Raw genomic sequence first — 18,491 nt, forward strand, 5'->3', positions numbered from 1 at the left:
ACTCCATTGCCTGGCAGTGGGAAGGAGGTAGGTGGCCATGAGAACATCTCTGAATCCCACCATCAGGAGGGCCCCTCCTCCTCCCCTGAGCCCCGAGGCCGGTCCCCTTCACCGGCCTTCAGTATACCCTCTATCTTTAGGAGCCCACCTGACTCCCCTGAACAGCATCTGTCTCCCTCTGGGGGGACTCTGGCCGTAGAGGGACTTCCACCAAGCAGGGGCCACACCGCTGTGCACACTGTCCTCCCCCCACCAGTGTGCAGAGGAGACAGCACCTTAGAGCCCTCAGGTGCTGATGCTATGGGACTTCCCTTACAACCCCCCCCCCCAAATAATAGGGGCTATGGACTTATTGAACCAACCGTCAGCTTCACCTCTTACTGCTTCTCAGGGACTGAGTACCCCAGACGGACCGACCGCTATGCTCACCTCTGTGCTACCACCACCTGATAATGCTGTTGCTCTTCTCAGAGGTCATCCTGAACTACAGGCCCTACTAGCGCTGTTACCAACTAAGGCGGATATGTCCGCTCTTGATATGAAATACGCCTGTCGCCAGGATCTCCAAACCGTTAAGGATGATGTGTCAGCAGTGAAGGAGAGGGTCAGCGCATTAGAGGACTTCCAGACTTCTGTTCTTGATACTATAAAGGACATGCAAACCCCTATGCCCTCTCATACTCATACCCAGCAAGCTCTCGCTGTGCATTTGGATGATATTGGGAACCGGAATCGCCGCAACAACGTGAGAATCCAAGGGCTCCCGGAGGCCACCCGGACTCAGGATTTACTCCCCACGGTCACTGGCATCTTTAACATGATTTTAGGTCACCCGCCTGACTCTTCTATTGAAATTGACCGTGTCCACAGGGCACTTCGGGCTCCTAGTTCGGACCCTGACCACCCCAGAGATGTGATCTGCAGAATTTATCGTTACTCCCTTAAAGAACAATTGATGCATAAAGTACGCCTGAAGGGCTATTTGGACTTTGACGGAGCCACCATTCAGATTTTTCCTGACCAGTCACGGCGCCAAAGGGCCATGTTGAGACCTCTACTCCGCATTCTGTAGGACCGCCATATTGCCTATAGATGGGGCTTTCCATTTGCCTTACGTGTGAACTCGGGGGACACTTCTGTGACTTTGAAAACACCAGATGATCTCTCTCGTTTCCTGGCCACACTTAACCTGCCACCTCTGACTCTCCCGGAATGGGTGGCATTTCTACAAGATCCTTATGCATCGCTTCTCCCGACGGGGACCTCGCAGAGGACTGCTACTAGACGCCCCCATCCTGATTGGCCGATGCCGTAACGCCAACGCTGGCCGAGACATCGACTGGACGGTCCTATCAACTAAGCTTGACAGCCGAACTTCTCTCATCCTGGCGTACCCATATTGCCTGGAGGGTCCCTCTGAACTGTTTGTATTGAGTATTACTAATGACTCTCTGCCGCCTCGCTGAGTAGTTATTGCTTCCCATGTTCATCTCTAATCTAGTTTCAACCCCCCCCCCTCATAGATTATATTGTTAACCCGATCCAGCCCTAGGATCAGATTCATAGCTTCCCATGGCCGTGGACAGTTTTCGCTGTCCGCTAGCAATTTTTCATTGTTGCTTAGCTTAATTGGTCTTACACCTGTTCTCCTTTGATAACACCCCCACTTAGGGCTAGTGTGCGTTTTGCACACTCATTTTGCAGATAGATATCCTGCACTTAGACTACCTTAGCAAGAACATTTGCTTATTTTGTTGTCCCTAATTGAGTTGGTGAATTTATTCATCTTATCTTACATTCTCACCAACCTCTATCTTTCTGTGTTTTTTCTTTCCAGCCTCTGGACATCCCGGACCGTCCCTCGGCCAACCTGCCTTAATCCACCTTCTTTGACCGCTCCTCCAGCTGACTGTGAGTATGACTGACATTAAACTGGCCACACTTAATGTACAAGGGTTCAACGTCCCAGAAAAAAGGTCCAAAGTCCTTTACCACCTTCACAAACAGAAGACAAACATTGTCTGCTTACAGGAGACACACTTCAAGACAGACCATATCCCCAACAGGCTCAACGGCTACTTCCCCACCTGGTTTCATGGCTCTAATGCAGATTCACGCACGAAGGGTGTTTCGATTGGTATTCACCGTTCGTTGCCCTTTCAAATGCAAGCAGTACGCTCGGACCCTGAGGCCCGCTACTTATTCGTACGAGGCCGAGTCTTGGACCAGGTGGTGACAGTGGCGTCGATATATGCTCCCAACTCTGACCAGATCACTTTCTTGACACGTGTACTGGAGGACTTATCTTCCTTCTCTCAAGGCATGCTATTGCTTTGTGGGGACTTCAATATCCCGCTGCAGCCCTTGCTGGATACATCCACCCAGCGCTCGGCTGTTCCTTATAGCCGTCTCAGCAGGCTTCATCGTCTCTTACACTCGCTACAGCTTTGCGATGTGTGGCGTCTACAGCATCCTGCAGATAGGGACTATACCTATTTCTCAAGTCCCCACGGAACATATAGTAGATTGGACTACATATTCCTGACTCACTTCTCGCCTCTCCTCTCCTATGATAGGTAATATTTATCTATCTGATCACGCCTCGGTCTTCTGTACCCTGCACATCCTCTCACTTAGTCCCCCACGATTCATGTGGCGACTCAAGAGAGTCCCTTCTCCTTGACACAGTGTGTGTTTCGGAACTGAAATCAACAATTGTGCAATTTCGAGCGGATAATGCCCCTGATCAGACCCCCTCGCCAATACAATGGGAAGCTCTTAAATGTGTGTTGCGAGGGGTGCTTATCAAACATGGGTCTCGCCTTAAAAGACAAAAACAAGTAAAGCTGAAGCGTCTCTTTGACACCCTTGCTGATTTAGAAGCCTCGCATAAACAATCCTTGATGGAGTTACCTTGAGAGAGATCATCAAGACACGACACAACATCGACACCATTCTAAACGACTCATACAAATATCGCAAACAAAGGTGTTCCAAATCTTTTTACTAGTGGAGCAACAAACCTGGCAGACACTTAGCTAGAGCTCTCCATAATCAGAGAGCGGCGCTATACATCCCTTCCATATGCACATCCAATGGGGAGAAAAATTGTCTCACCAGTGACATCCTGACAGCTTTTGAACGCTATTATACCAGCCTTTATAACCTCCCTACACCACCTACCGACCCCCCAGCGCCGTGGACATACGTCTCCCTGCGAGACTACATCTCCCAAACGGCACTACCCACACTGGACAAAGACATAGTAACTACACTGGAAGCCCCCTACACGGAAGAGGAGATAGGTGAGGCTATTAGCCGCCTACCCTCGGGTAAGAGCCCGGGCCCTGATGGGTATGCCGGAAAGTTCTTTAAAACACTTAAAACTGACCTGATTCCACTTCTCCATCGTTCTTTTAATAGCATTTCCCAAGACCTAGGGTTCCCGACGGACACTCTGAGTGCTCACATCACGGTCATTCCCAAGGAGGGCCGTGATCCTAACCTTTGCGCGAGTTACAGACCCATTTCGCTACTCAGTATTGACACAAAACTGTTTACGAAACTAATTGCGGACCGATTGGTGGCGATTCTTGGACCTCTGATTCACCCGGACCAAACTGGCTTTATGAGATCGTGAGAAACCTGTGATAATACGGTTCACGCCTTCTCCATTATACATCGAGCAGTGACTCGGAAACATCTACTGATGCTTTTATCCCTGGATACTGAAAAGGCATTCGACTGGGTGAATTGGAGGTTCATGGAGGCCTCCTTGGGACAAATTGGTCTGGGCCCTCGAATGTTGGGACGGATAGCGGCTCTGTATAAAGACCCTCGGGCGAGAATCAAAGTTAATGGTTCCCTCTCCTCCCCCATTCCCATTCGCAACGGCACGAGGCAGGGGTGCCCGCTTTCCCCACTATTGTACGTTATATGCATGGAACATCTTCTCATTGCACTTAGGAAGGACCCCACTGTTAGGGGCTTCCAGGTGGGGGGAGAGTCGCACCTCTGCTCGGCCTTTGCCGATGATCTGCTGCTTTACATTTCATCCCCTTCCACGTCCTTACCCACGATTGAACAGACTCTTGATCTCTATTCTCCTTTTAGTAACCACATACTGTAATATGGATAAAAGTGTGGCACTGAACATCACCCTCCTGACGGAGGAGGCCCTTGCTATACAACATACCCATCCCTTTAAATGGACCTCTAACTCAATTAAGTATTTGGGAGTGCAGGTCCCGGCTACCCTGACGGATAGTTACACGTTAAACTTCCAACCCATACTTGTGACGCTGGGGAGAGACTTGTCCAGGTGGTCCAAGGGTGCCTTCTCGTGGTTAGGTAGAGCGAACATTTTAAAGATGAACGTGTTGCCCCGCTTACTGTGTCTTTACCAGACTGTGCCCCTGGCCCTCCCGCTGACGTTTTTCAAAAGATTTGACTCTATGATACGCGCCTTTGTTTGGGCGGGACGGCCATCGAGGACAGCCAAACAGATTATTACTAGACGAAAGCAGGCTGGCGGGCTGACAGTCCCGGACTGCAAGGCTTATTACATAGCTGCCTCGCTAGCTCGATTTCTAACACTCCGTAACACTAGTCTTTTTGCCCCTGTAACACTCTGATCCTGCATAATCCCAGGTTTCCACCGGGCTTGTCTTGCTCCACTTTCATGGGTCTCTCGAGCCCCCCTTCCCTACCCTTACAGTCCCTTTTAACAGGCACTATGCTTCGTCCTTATGAGGAACTGGAGCAGACGGGTCTTCAAAATGCAACCCGTTACCTGCAATATTGTCAATTAAAACACTTTGTACTGACTGAGGGCAGACTTTTGAGACTAGGGAGATCCCTCCTCCCTTTTGAGAAACTATGCACTGACACCTCTCCACCAGCTAGAGCGGTTTCATTGATATATAGCCTTCTCCTTGAGGAAGAGGTGCAGGACTTACCGGCCTATACTCAGGCCTGGGAATCCGAACTCCACACTTCCATAGCTCCCTCTGACTGGACGACGGCCTTTGCAATGTGCCATAAACTGTCTATTTCGTGTAGAGCTCAGGAGACTAATTTTAAAATATTGGCTAGATGGTATTGGGTGCCTGTTACCCTACATAGAATCTATCCATTGGTCCCGGACCTATGCTGGAGGTGTGGTTCGGACAAAGGCTCAATGACACATATATGGTGGTCTTGCCCTGGGCTATCTTCTTTCTGGTCCACAGTAGTGTCTCGTATTAAGACAATCACAGGGGTAGAGCTCAACAATGACCCTAAAGTATTGCTGACTATTCTCCCGACCTCCCGAAAAAAAAACCTCCAGACGACTAGCGAATTTCCTGTTCATGGCTGCTCGGACGGTGATACCTAGACAGGGAAAAGCACACGACCCCCGACTTTGACGGACTGGTACACAGAAATATTATTCCTGTGTCGTATGGAAGAGCTGATGGCTGATTCCTCAGGTCGGACTGACAGATATGCAGCCATATGGCAACTCTGGCTGGCATTTATTGAGACCCCAATGTACAGAACTCATTGAGTCACTCCCCCCCCCCCCCCCCCCCCAATGCCCTTCTTGTCTTGGAGTGATCTGAACCCTGCTAGTTCCCTATTACATGAACAAATGCTGCTGGAGGTGGAGGATGTCGCGCCGGGGATGGCGACCGGAGATGTCCAGGTTGGTTATTTTAGACGTTTTCTCCCACCCAGTTTTGAGTTGTCTCCTTTCCTTGTGTTTTCCTTACTACCCCCTTGTCTATACTGTCCCCTCCGCTCCCTCACCCTCACTTCCCTTCCCTCTTTTTCCTATCATAGTTATCCCCTGAATTCTCACTAGAGTAGCACCACTGTTGACATTCCATATGTCCCTCATTAATGTGCTGAAGCTTGCTTCATTTTCCTCGGTGCCGCTCCATGCAGTTGGCTATTAGCATATTTTAGTAAATGTCTGTACTCAATCCTTCAATGTTAATATTTGATACACCAGATGATGTACGTCAATTGAGTGATACTAGACAGACTATTGTTAACCTTTCAAATGCGTTCAATAAAGTTTTGTTGAATATTTAAAAAAAAAAACGCTGCTGAAATTCTGCAGCAAATCCACATACGTATCCCTTATAAGGTTTTGTTTTTTTTGTCGTAAATTCTGGCGCACGACACATGCGACACAAAAACCCTACAAAATCTACTCAGCAAAGCCTTGGTAAATTAGTGGGTCTGAAACACAGAAAAATGGGCTTTTCTCCTGGTTCTGGAGTGGAACCAACACAATAATGAACAGAATACCATGTGCAGACCTAGCCTAAGGGGGTAAGCTTTTAGTCTTTTTCCTGCAATGTTGGATTTTACATATTTAGAATACCTGTGTATCTCCTACATAGTCTGACTGCAAATTCGGTGATTTTTAAGATTTGTTAAGTTCCTAAGTCATCTTTTTGTGAGGTTTTTTTTTCTTTTTTTTTCTGACCTATCTTGGTGTCTACACTGATAACACATGTTCAGTGACAACCATTAAAGGGGTACTCCGGTAAAAAAAAAAACTATTTGTAAATTACTTCTATTTAAAAAATAATAATATTAATCCTACCAGTACTTATCAGCTGCTGAAGTTGAGTTGTTCTTCTCTGTCTGACCACAGTGCTCTCTGCTGACACCTCTGTCTGTCTCGGGAACTTTCGAGAGCAGGAGAGGTTTGCAATGTGGATTTGCTCCTACTCTGGACAGTTCCTGAGACAGACAGAGGTGTCAGCAGAGAGCACTGTGGTCAGACAGAAAAGAACAACTCAACTTTAGCAGTTGATAAGTACTGGTAGGATTAAGATTTTTTAATAGAAGTAATGTACAAATCTGTTTAACTTTCTGGAGCCAGTAGATATGAAAAAAAAAATGTTTTTCACTGGAATACCCATTTAATGGTGGCTATTACAATGCTCAATGTTCCAGCTTTCTCTCCCTATATGCTCCACAAGTGTTTCCCAACCGGGGTTCCTCCAGCTGTTGCAAAACTACAATTCCCAGCAGGCCCAAAGGCCAAAGGCTGTCCGGGCCTGCTGGGAGTTGTAGTTTTGCAACAGCTGGAGGCACCCTGGTTGATAAAACACTGTGTTACACTATTTTTGACTGCTCTATAGTTTTGACTATATCCTCTTGAACCAGACAGTTCATGATGTATAGAGGCACGGAGACATGAATACATCCTGGATTAGCTCTTTTCTATGCACCGATCACAATAATATACATATAATCTAATCGTGTTTGTTAAGCATTCCTTCCTTTTATTATTAAGCCATTTAATTAAAAAAAAAAATTTAAAAAAATACATAACCTGACAAAGTGAAATAATAGTCTATTACTAGAAATAAGGGGGGGAAAGTCTTTATTTATTTGCGAAAGAAGATTCCAGTGCGGCTTCTGGTGCCTGGAGGTGTAAGGGAGTGAGTGACATATCTTGGCTGTCATACAGGCTGCGGCTTGAGAAAGCATGCACCATTAAATGAGCTGGAAGGACAGACAAATGGGATTTTCCCCCGCAGCGTCATATTTCTGTGGATTATATACAGACTCCTACTATTCCAAAATGTATAAGGAAGGTAACATGTCAAGAAATATCACAGTGCCTTATGATGAAGTGGAATGTGCACAGAGTACGATCCATTCTTCCATGTAGAACAATACTTGTCTTATTAGTCAACTGTGGAGTGACTAATGGAGCCCATACATATTACTTTAAAGGGGTTATCCAGAAAAAAAACTATATATCAACTGGCTCCAGAAAGTTAAACAGATTTGTAAATTACTTCTATTAAAAAAATCGTAATCCTTTCAGTACTTATGAGCTTCTGAAGTTGAGTTGTTCTTTTCTGTCTAAGTGCTCTCTGATGACACGTGTCTCGGGAACCGCCCAGTTTAGAAAAAAAAAACCATAGCAAACCTCTTCTAAACTGGGTGGTTCCCGAGACACGTGTCATCAGAGAGCACTTAGACCGAAAAGAACAACTTAACTTCAGGAGTTCATAAGTACTGAAAGGATTAAAAAATGTTAATAGAAGTAAGTTACAAATCTGTTTAACTTTCTGGAGCCAGTTGATATATAAAAAAAAGTTTTTTCCTGCATAATCCCTTTAACATTGGCTGAGCCCCTGATTTCTGTAGGATGGGACAGCAATCAAACATGTATGGGGTTGTCCGGACACTTACTTGACAGCAGATGTCAAGGCAAAGAAGGGTAGGGCATGCTGGATTTCAATATGCATGATGTTGTAATCCAATGTGTTTACACAGGAGATTAGCGACCATTATTGGTGTCTGTCAACAGTTTATTCCTCTCTAGTAATTGGGAACAAATGTACAATTGTCTTAATAGACACTACTAATGGAAACCTGGATCTCCTAAGGATGTTATGAACAGTAACTGGATGGCAGTAGGGCTGTACGGGGATTATCTTTATATATGTACTCTTTCAAAACTCCCATATAGAGGTTATATTGGAGTCTTCTTTGGCACGAGGCCTTTAGGACCATTTATAAAGGCTGTACCTTAGGAAGTCCTGGAACATCTGGTACTGGACTCCTTGGGTTGTATTATCCACATGATGTTGATGTTGTCTCTCTGGGCCTATTGCCAACAGCTATTTAGTGTGCTGTATAGAAGGTTTGTGGTTATCCACAAAAAAAGGAAGTTAATTTAACCTCTAGATATCTTAGTGGGGGCCTGTTCAAACACCTTTTTATAGCAGGTCATTCCTGAGATAGTGCTTTGTAGTCCCTCTGACGATTGAGGAGGTCCGTCAGAGGGGTGTGAATGGGATTATGTGTTGTGACAGGTGGTCTTAAATATTTAATGTCTGGGGGCATGTATTCAGCGCTGTCCAAGCTCAGTAAACAGGATCTAGTGATCACACAAGATCCTATTTACTAAGCGCGGCCAATACAGCTGTCTGGAGGTGATTATAGAGCAGTACTGAGAAGTATAAACTGTTAATCCAGCACTAGGGTAAGATATAACACTTGCAGTTTCTCTGTGTCTTTCTCCCTCGCTCTGTGTAGGTGGAAAAGTGTAAAGAACCTGAAAATACATATTACACAGTTTTATATTTGCTTGTACTATTGATTTATAAAAATTTTGCTGAAAATCTAGAGATGTCACGTCCCCGTCTCGGAGGCAGCGCCCAGCACAGAATGCCAGGGGCTGCACAGAGATCCCCAGTGGCGGGACCCCTGCAATCGTACATCTTATCTCCTAGCCTTTGTATTGGGGGGGGGGGGGGGGAAGAGAAAATGTATAAAGCCAGAATACCCCTTTAATGATTTCTGGTACCCTTGGGATGGTGAGAGCAGCTAAGGGTAAAACAGCTGTAAACATTAAAGAGGGGAAAACGTAAAAGGGGTTTTTTACACACAAGTTTTTTTGCTCACTTTTGGGTCATAAAAATGGCACAAAAAAATGGTCAAAAGCATATTGTCACAGTAGATTATATCGAATCCAAGGAGAGAACGACTGTTCAAAAACATGGTAATTTTATTTGTAAAATTGTTGCAGCTGTAAAGTTGTTAGGCTTTTTTTTTTTTTTTTAGCTCCAGTTGTATGTTGGCATGTTTTATGCCTTTAAATGGTCATAATAATTCCTAATCACAAACATTTATTTGGGCTAAACCTAGGCTGAAAAAAAAACACATCAGGAAAAACATGTCACATAAAAAAAACTAATGAAAATAAGTCTGCAATTTCAGCTGTATATTGAGCCATAAAATGATGGCTCAAAAAGTGCAAAAAAAAACAAAACAAAAGCAAGAAAATTTTTTTTTTATAAAAAAAAAAATAAAAACCCTGTATGTACACATAACCAAAATACTCAAAACAATACCCTGAGATGGGTCAGGGTCAAAATTATGCCCGTTCCCCTCCTAAGGACGTTGCTGAGGCAACAAAACATGTAAAGGGGGCATTGTTTGCATTTTAAATAGCAATCTCTGTTAGTGTGCTTTAGTAACCTGTGGTACTGCAGGCCACTGGCTGCTTACAGAGCAACATTGGAATTACCACTATAAGTACATTATCACAATACACTGTATCAACACACTAAGAGATTGTGTTGGGTTTTTAGTTGTTTTCCACTTATACTTTTAACAGTGCTTAAATGGGCACTGTCAGATACAAAAACTTTTGATATGTTGTAAAGCATGTATAACCAATAGGTTTTGCAATTGCTTTCATTAGAACAGTTTCAGTATTTCATACTGAAAAAGCCAGTCAAACAACTGACCCCCTGCCTGCTTGAACACATACTAGTCCTGCTGTGTCCATGCATCATCACCTATGTCATGGACACACTTCCTTGATTGACAGCTGTGAGCGCAGGGCTCATAGCTGGAGGAAAAATCCTCCCACTGTCAGCTTGTGTCCCGCTACTGTCAGTGAGGACAAGCTGGGAGTTGTAGTTTTGCTAATGCTAGGGGAGATGTGAGCAGATAGCATACTGAGGGGGCGGAGACCTGAACAGTGAGGCCACGCCCCCTCCCTTTGAGAGGAATTCAGACTAGTGAGCTAGTGTAATAAAAAAAATATATAAAGGTGCTAGACACATAAAAATTAGATGTACATGGTCAGGATTAGATACCGAGTGATATATTACATTTTTTTATTTTTGTTGGATCTGACGGGTACACTTTAATAAAAGCTACATTTTAGGGGGTGGGAACAAAATAAGGGTATTGGTGGCCTAGGGCCTAGTCCTGGGTCAAAACAGTTTCTACACATAAGAAAAGTATATAATAATTGATGGGAAAAGATATTGCCTTCAGGGACCCTTCCCAGCACTCTTTGTTACGATGTTACTTAAAATTTATGTTTGTACTTTGTATTTTATGGGGAGTTTTGGTAGATAAGGTGATATCTTAAGAGGTTATGTTGCTGCTACAATGCAATGGCCTTTCACCACAACAAGGTTTACAAGTCTAAAAAAAAAAGACTCCTGCACTATTTACACATGGTTACAGAGGTGTAACTTGTAGCCCAGAGCCCTAATGCACCAGGACCAGGGTACAACTAATGCCCCAGCATCCTCTATAGTTACACTCTTGCATAGCTGGGAAATATAGGGTTAACTGCTATTTATCAGTCACTATCCTTGCAGAATCTGAGTTACACAGCTGACACTATGGGATGCTCTATTCATACTGGTGTTATTGTTTAAGGCTGCTATGGTTACTTGACACCTTTTTTTATGCTTATGTAATTTTTTTCGTATTTATGTAATTTTTCCGTATTTTACAACAAATTTACTAAAATGTTGCAGGTCAGTTATTAAGTATGTAACAAATCATACAGACCATCTGCCAAAAAAAAAAAAAAACTGTGGTGTACAATATCAGATTTATCAATAGATTTGTCTGGCTGACTTTATGCCACCCGGAATGCCATTGCACCAAAATGTAACAACTTTTTTATAAGCAAGAAATAATAAGAGCAGAAACAGGCACACATCATACAAAACAAAAACAAAAAATATGTTGACCTAGATGCAAAATAGGGGAAAAAATAAGTGCAAACGAGTGATAACTCTATTAGTTGCAGTAAAACATCACATGTCTAATACATGAGCCCTTTAGTAGAGCCCGGCATCAGAATTGGTATCCCGAAAGTTGTTGCGGGCAGGAGCAAAAGTACTGCGCAGTCCCGCAAACCTTTGAAATGCCACAGGGGGCTGACAAAATGGCACAAGGGGGAGATAAAATAGAACAATGGGGAGATAAAATAGCACAAGAGGGAGAAAAAAAAAGGCACAAGGGGGCGATAAAATGGCACAAGAAGGTAATAAAATCATACAGGAGTTAATGAAATGGCACAGGGGGCACTATTTCAAAAAGCCGTGACAAAATGTTTTTGCAGGAGTGGAGCGGGATTAGATGCACATGCATGGACACACATGTTCCCGGAACGGGCGGGAGTGGAACATGTACCTTGTGGGAGATGGCGGTAATGGTCAGAAATTTAGCAGGAGCTGGATTAAAAAAATAATAAAAAAAAAAGGCTTGTGCAGTTTTTTTCTCTTATTTAATAGATAGTTTTCTTCCTTTATGAGGAGTGCTAATTTGCATAACTTTTCCAGGAAGCAAAATACTAAAAACTGGACCTCGTGAAGAAGAATGTGAAAGAGAATTTAGTGACATAATTGTGTAGTTGTCCTTTTTTACGCTATGACATGTATTCTCACCTTAAACAAAGTCTTGTCTTGGAAAGGTTCACACACCAGCTTCTCTACATTTCCACCCGCCAGGAATGTAACAATCACAATAAGCATGAGAACCCAGGAGAAGATGAAACTGAAGCCAACTCCGCTGCATAGAAATAATCAATATTATTAGAGGAACACAGAGTATAACAGAACATAAAACTATGAATTAGAGAAGACCCCCACTGAGAACACCACGTATCAGGGGGATCAGGAGGTGTATATGATGGTAGCTATAAGATGTATAAAATATACTCACGCCATGATAAGGTTCCCTCCGGTATTTGAGATGCAGCCTCTCGTGGTTGGAGAAGCATGTTGGTCATAGCCACAAGTACCAAACAATAGGCCAAGGAAGTAGAAAACGACAATAAGTGACACCATGCAACAGAGGACAAGAGATCCCAGCCACCTGGAGAGGAGAAGTCATTGTGAAATGTATAACATCACATTTCTGGAACTAGAGAAAGTTGTATTATCTGTGAAACATTATTCTTCTAAGATACACCTCATCTGAAAGATATCTGGTGGTCATGAGGCTAATGGCTTTTGCCATCTAAAACTTGGTTTCAAGTCAAAATACTTAAAGGGGTTATCCAGGAAAATAAAATGTATATATATATACATATATATATATATATATATCTCAACTGGCTCTAGAAAGTTAAACAGATTCGTAAATTACTTCTATTAAAAAATCTTAATCCTTTCAGTACTTATGAGCTTCTGAAGTTAAGGTTGTTCTTTTCTGTCTAAGTGCTCTCTGATGACACATGTCTCGGGAACCACACAGTTTAGAAGCAAATCCCCATAGCAAACCTCTTCTAAACTGGGTGGTTCCTGAGACACGTGTCATCAGAGAGCACTTAGATAGAAAAGAACAACCTTAACTTCAGAAGCTCATAAGTACTGAAAGGATTAAGATTTTTCAATAGAAGTCATTTACAAATCTGTATAACTTTCTGGAGCCAGTTGAGATATATATATAAGTTTTTTCCTGGATAACCTCTTTAATGTAAAAGTTGTAGAATCACATAGAATACTAGATCCTATAATATGAAATGTTAACTCTTCTATTGGCTATCTAAAATTAAAAAAACAAATAAGCAGCCCCACTTGACAATAAAGTTGCCCCTTTAAGCACCAAAAAGACCAGATGGACAAAATTAAGCTGTGATTTTGAGGATGAATGGTTCCACATGAGGGCCTTATATTACCCAATATCCCAGGCGTATAGGGTAATGGATAGGTTAATGCCATAATCCCTTGTGGACAAGGGTGATAAGGGGTCAATGCCGGTTTCTCTGGTAGACTTGGTAATGAAGGGGTCAATGTATAAAATCTCTGGTGGTCTAGTGAAAAGATTAGTGTGAGCATCCCTTGTGGTCTAGGGCAATGAAAACATCAATATTGGCATCCTTAATGGTCTTGTGTGGTAAAGGGAGTAAAATCAGCATCCTTAGCGGTTATCTGGGGTCAAGGGGCGAATGTCAGAATACCTGGTGGGTTAAGGGAGAAAAGGGAGATAATCTTTATCAGCCTAAAGATAGTTACCAGCGGCAAGAGTGTAACTTGAGGGGGTGCAGAGGTAGCAATTGCACCTGGGCCCCTCTGCCACATAAGAAAACTCCTGTCTTATAAATGGAACATGGCAGGTGGGGGCCCTGAAACTAAATTTGCACTTGGGCCTAGGAGCCGGCAGGCTGGTAAGTTACTAGTAAGGTGGCTACCCTTTTGTCCAAACCTGGTTTTGCAGCACATCCCTTTCTAGAAGTCGTGAACTACTCACAGTTTATTTTTCCAATCCTTTCTTTCCTGCATAGATACCATAGATGTTCCTGTGCGTCACATAACATATTTTATAGGTGAATACTTCCCTTTATAGGACCAGTATAACATACCTGCAAAATGACTATGAAGTATACATATTTTCTGCTAAATACCCACAGGAATCAATTGCCTAGAGTAGTAGAAGTTCCTCTTAGGAATTTACACATCATGTCTAGAATAGCTGTTTTTTTCAACAGTGTCGAATAGTTAAACAGGTATAAGAAACACCTGGGAGTTCAGGAATATAATGCTTAAAGAGAGCTTAAAGGGGTACTCCAGCCATAAGACTTCATGGCACCCACAAACAGTATATGGGATAATATAGAATACTAAAACCACAAAAACACATTGTATGTACGTCCTTAACCTCTTAAGGACCAAGGACCTGGGACGTCCCCGCACCCTGGGCCTTAAGGACCAATGACGTCCCACGACGTCATGGCCTTTTCCGGTCCCTGCCGCTCGCCGGGCAGAGATCGGAACTGGATGCCTGCTGAAATCCTTCAGCAGGCATCCAGGGCAAACGCCGAGGGGGGCCATGTAGGCCCCCCATGTTGGCGATCGCCGCAAATCGCAAGGGAAATCGCCCTTGCGATCTGCGGCGATACCGGGCTGATCGGGTCTCTGGGACCCGATCGCCCGGTAATTTCGCATGATCCCGGCTGTCACAGACAGCCAGGACCATGCTGGAGTATAGGAGTGAGGTGGCAAGCCTGCCACCTCCTCCTATACCCTGCGATCTGTCGGTTAGTTAACCGACCAATCGCAGGAGGGGGGCGGTTACTTCCTCCCGTCCTGCCCGGCCCCTGGAAGTCCGGAGAGGACGGGAGGAAGACCGGAGGAAGCGGCGGGGGACGGGGGAATGCGGGGGACCGGCCCTGGTACTTACCTCGTCCCTGAAGACCCGGATCCTGGCGATGAAGATGGCGGCGGCGGCGACAGGTGAGTAGATCTTCAGCCGCGGTCGGGCCCTTTACAGCAATGCACGTCGCCATAAAGCGACATGCATTGCTGTATTGGGACCCTGTATACTACAACTCCCAGCATGCCCAGACAGCCCTTGGCGTCTGGGCATGCTGGGAGTTGTAGTTTTGCAACATCTGGAGGTCCACAGTTTGGAGACCACTGTGCCCTTCCAGATGTTGCAAAACTACACATCCTCAGCATGCCCTTACTGTCCAGGCATGCTGGGAGGTTGTAGTTCTGTAACATCTGGCCCTTCAGATGTTGCAGAACTACAACTCCCAGCATGCCTGGACAGTTTGGGCATACTGGGAGTTGTAGTTTTGCAACATCTGGAAGGGCACAGATTGGGAACCACTGTATTAGTGGTCTGCAAACTGTTGTCCTCCAGATGTTGCAAAACTACAACTCCAAGCATGCTGGGAGTTGTAGTTCGGCAACATCTGGCTCTAAAGATGTTGCCGAACTACTACTTCCAGCATGCCTGAGAATGCTGGGAGTTGTAGTTTTGCAACAACAGGAGGCACACTGGTTGGGAAACATTGTCTGTTTCCTAACTCAGTGTTTCCCAACCTGTGTGCCTCCAGCTGTTGCAAAACTATAACTACCAGCATGCACTGAGACTGTGCATGCTGGGAGTTGTAGTTTTGCAACAGCTGGAGGTTCCCCCCCTGTGAATGTACAGGGTACATTCACATGGGCAGGGGGCTTGCAGTGAGTATCAGGCTGCAAGTTTGCAATGCAGCAAATTTTGCGTGGCAGCTCAAACTCGCAGCGGGAAACTCGCTGTAATCCCCCGCCCGTGTGACTGTACCCTAAAAACACTACACTACACTACCACAAAATAAAATAAAAAGTAAAAAACACTACATATACACATTCCCCTACACAGCCCCCCTCCCCTCCCCAATAAAAATGAAAAACGTCTGGTACGCCACTGTTTTCAAAATGGAGCCTCCAGCTGTTGCAAAACAACAACTCCCAGTATTGCCGGACAGCCGTTGACTGTCCAGGCATGCTGGGAGTTTTGCAACAGCTGGAGGCACCCTGTTTGGGAATCACTGGCGTAGAATACCCCTATGCAAATCCCTAATTCAGGCCTCAAATGCACATGGCGTTCTCAATTTGGAGCTCTGTCGTATTTCAAGGCAACAGTTTAGGGACACATATGGGGTATCTCCGTACTCGGGAGAAATAGCCTAAAAAATTTTGGGGGGGCTTTTTCTCCTTTGACCCCTTATGAAAAGGTGAAGTTGGGGTCTACACCAGCATGTTAGTGTAAAAAAATAAAATTTTTACACTAACATGCTGGTGTTGCCCCATACTTTTCATTTTGACAAGAGGTAAAAGGGAAAAAAGCCCCCCAAAATTTGTAATGCAATTTCTCCCGACTACAGAGATACCCCATATGTGTGCGCAAAGTGCTCTGGGGGCGCACAACAAGGCCCAGAAGGGAGAGTGCGCCATGTACATTTGAGGTGATTTGCACAGGGGTGGCTGATTGTTACAGTGGTTTTGACAAACGCAAAAAAAACAAAACCCCACATGTGACCCCATTTCGGAAACTACACCTCTCACGGAATGTAATGAGGGATGCAGTGAGAATTTACACCCCACTGGTGTCTGACAGATCTTTGGAACAGTGGGCTGTGCAAATAAAAATTTTTGTACAGCCCACTGTTCCAAAGATCTGACAGACACCAGTGGGGGGTAAATGCTCACTGTACCCCTTGTTACGTTCCTCAAGGGGTCTAGTTTCCAAAATGGTATGCCATGTGGGGGTTATTTTGCTGTCCTGGCACCATAGGGGCTTCCTAAATGTGACATGCCCCCGAGCAAAATTTGCTCTCAAAAAGCCAAATATGACTCCTTCTCTTCTGAGCATTGTAGTTCGCCCATAGTGCACTTCAGGTCAACTTATGGGGTACCTCCATACTCAGAAGAGATGGGGTTACAAATTTTTTTTTGGGGGGGGGGTATTTTCTGCTATTAACCCTTGCATAAATGTGAAATTTGGGTATTTCTAATATGAAGACCCTTCAAATCCACTTCAAACCTGAACTGGTCCCTGAAAAATTGTGATTTTGGAAATTTTGTGAAAAATTGGAAAATTGCTGGTGAACTTTGAAGCCCTCTGGTGTCTTTCAAAAGTAAAAACACGTACATTTTATGATGCCAACATAAAGTGGACATATTGTGTATGTGAATAAAAAAAAATGATTTGGAATATCCATTTTCCTTACAAGCAGAGAGCTTCAAAGTTAGAAAAATGCAAAATTTTCAATTTTTTCATTAAATGTTGGAATTTTTCACTAAGAAACGATGCAAGTATCGACAAAATTTTACCAATAACATAAAGTAGAATATGTCACGAAAAAACAATCTCGGAATCAGAATGATAGGTAAAAGCATTCCAGAGTTATTAATGTTTAAAGTGACAGTGGTCAGATGTTCAAAAAACGCTCTGGTCCTAAGGTGTAAAATGGCCTGGTCCTTAAGGGGTTAAAAGGGGTACTCCCCTGGAAAACATTTTTATTTTTATTTATTTTTTAATCAACTAGTGCCAGAAAGTTAAAACAGATTTGCAAAATACTTCTATTTAAAAATTCCAATCCTTCCAGTACTTATGAGCTGCTGTATGCTCCAGAAGAAGTTCTTTTCTTCTTTAATTATTTTCTGTCTGACCACAGTGCTCTCTGCTGACACCTCTGTCCATTTAAGGAACTGTCCGGAGCAGGAGAGGTTTGCTATGGGGATGTTAGGATTCGACAGGCTGGAGGTGGATCCTCTGTGTCAGCGAGGGATTGGCGTGGACCGTACCGGTGGACCGGTTCTAAGTTGCTACTGGTTTTCACCAGAGCCCGCCGCAAAGAGGGATGGTCTTGCTGCGGCGGTAGCAACCAGGTCGTATCCACCGGCAACGGCTCAACCTCGCTGACTGCTGAGAGTGGCGTGGAACAGGAGGACTAGACAGAGGCAAGGTCAGATGTAGCAGAAGGTCAAGGCAGGTGGCAAGGTTCGTAGTCAAGGGTAACGGCAGAAGGTCTGGTAACAGTGGTAAGGCAATCACAGAAACGCTTTCACTAGGCACAAGGCAACAAGATCCGGCAATGCAGGGAAGGGGAAGTGAGGTAATATAGGCCTGGAGCAGGTGAGCTAATTACACTGATTGGGCCAGGCACCAATTAGCGGTGCACTGGCCCTTTAAATCTTAGAGAGCTGGTGCGCGCGCACACTAGAGAGCGGAGCCGCGCGCGCCAGGAGGTGACAGCCGGGGACCGGGACAGGTAAGTAGATTGGGATGCGATCCGCGAGCGGGCGCGTCCCGCTATGCTGATCGCATCCCCGCCGTCAGTGTCAGTGCAGCGCTCCCCGTCAGCGGCTCTGACCGGGGTGCTGCAGAGAGAAGAGCGCCGCGAGCGCTCCGGGGAGGAGCAGGGACCCGGAGCGCTCGGC

At 44.7% G+C, this 18,491-nt stretch overlaps 1 protein-coding gene across 14 annotated transcripts in view; it reads right to left on the reverse strand.

Annotated features, from left to right (window-relative positions):
- PROM1 (prominin 1) overlaps nucleotides 1-18,491 on the reverse strand; it is a 249,618-nt gene that overhangs the window by 56,671 nt on the left and 174,456 nt on the right. For all 14 annotated transcript variants that reach the window (XR_008888451.1, XR_008888453.1, XR_008888450.1 and 11 more), the window contains exons 13-14: nucleotides 12,502-12,654; nucleotides 12,225-12,348 (exon numbers count right to left, since the gene is read on the reverse strand). Coding sequence is in view for 5 of the 14 variants with exons in the window: in XM_056555187.1 (XP_056411162.1) it covers nucleotides 12,225-12,348; nucleotides 12,502-12,654 (277 nt within the window). In the remaining 9 variants the exon portion in view is untranslated. The remainder of the gene's footprint in view (nucleotides 1-12,224; nucleotides 12,349-12,501; nucleotides 12,655-18,491) is intronic.

Source organism: Hyla sarda, chromosome 1 (assembly GCF_029499605.1).
Source record: "Hyla sarda isolate aHylSar1 chromosome 1, aHylSar1.hap1, whole genome shotgun sequence".
NCBI classification, from domain to species: Eukaryota; Metazoa; Chordata; class Amphibia; order Anura; family Hylidae; genus Hyla; species Hyla sarda.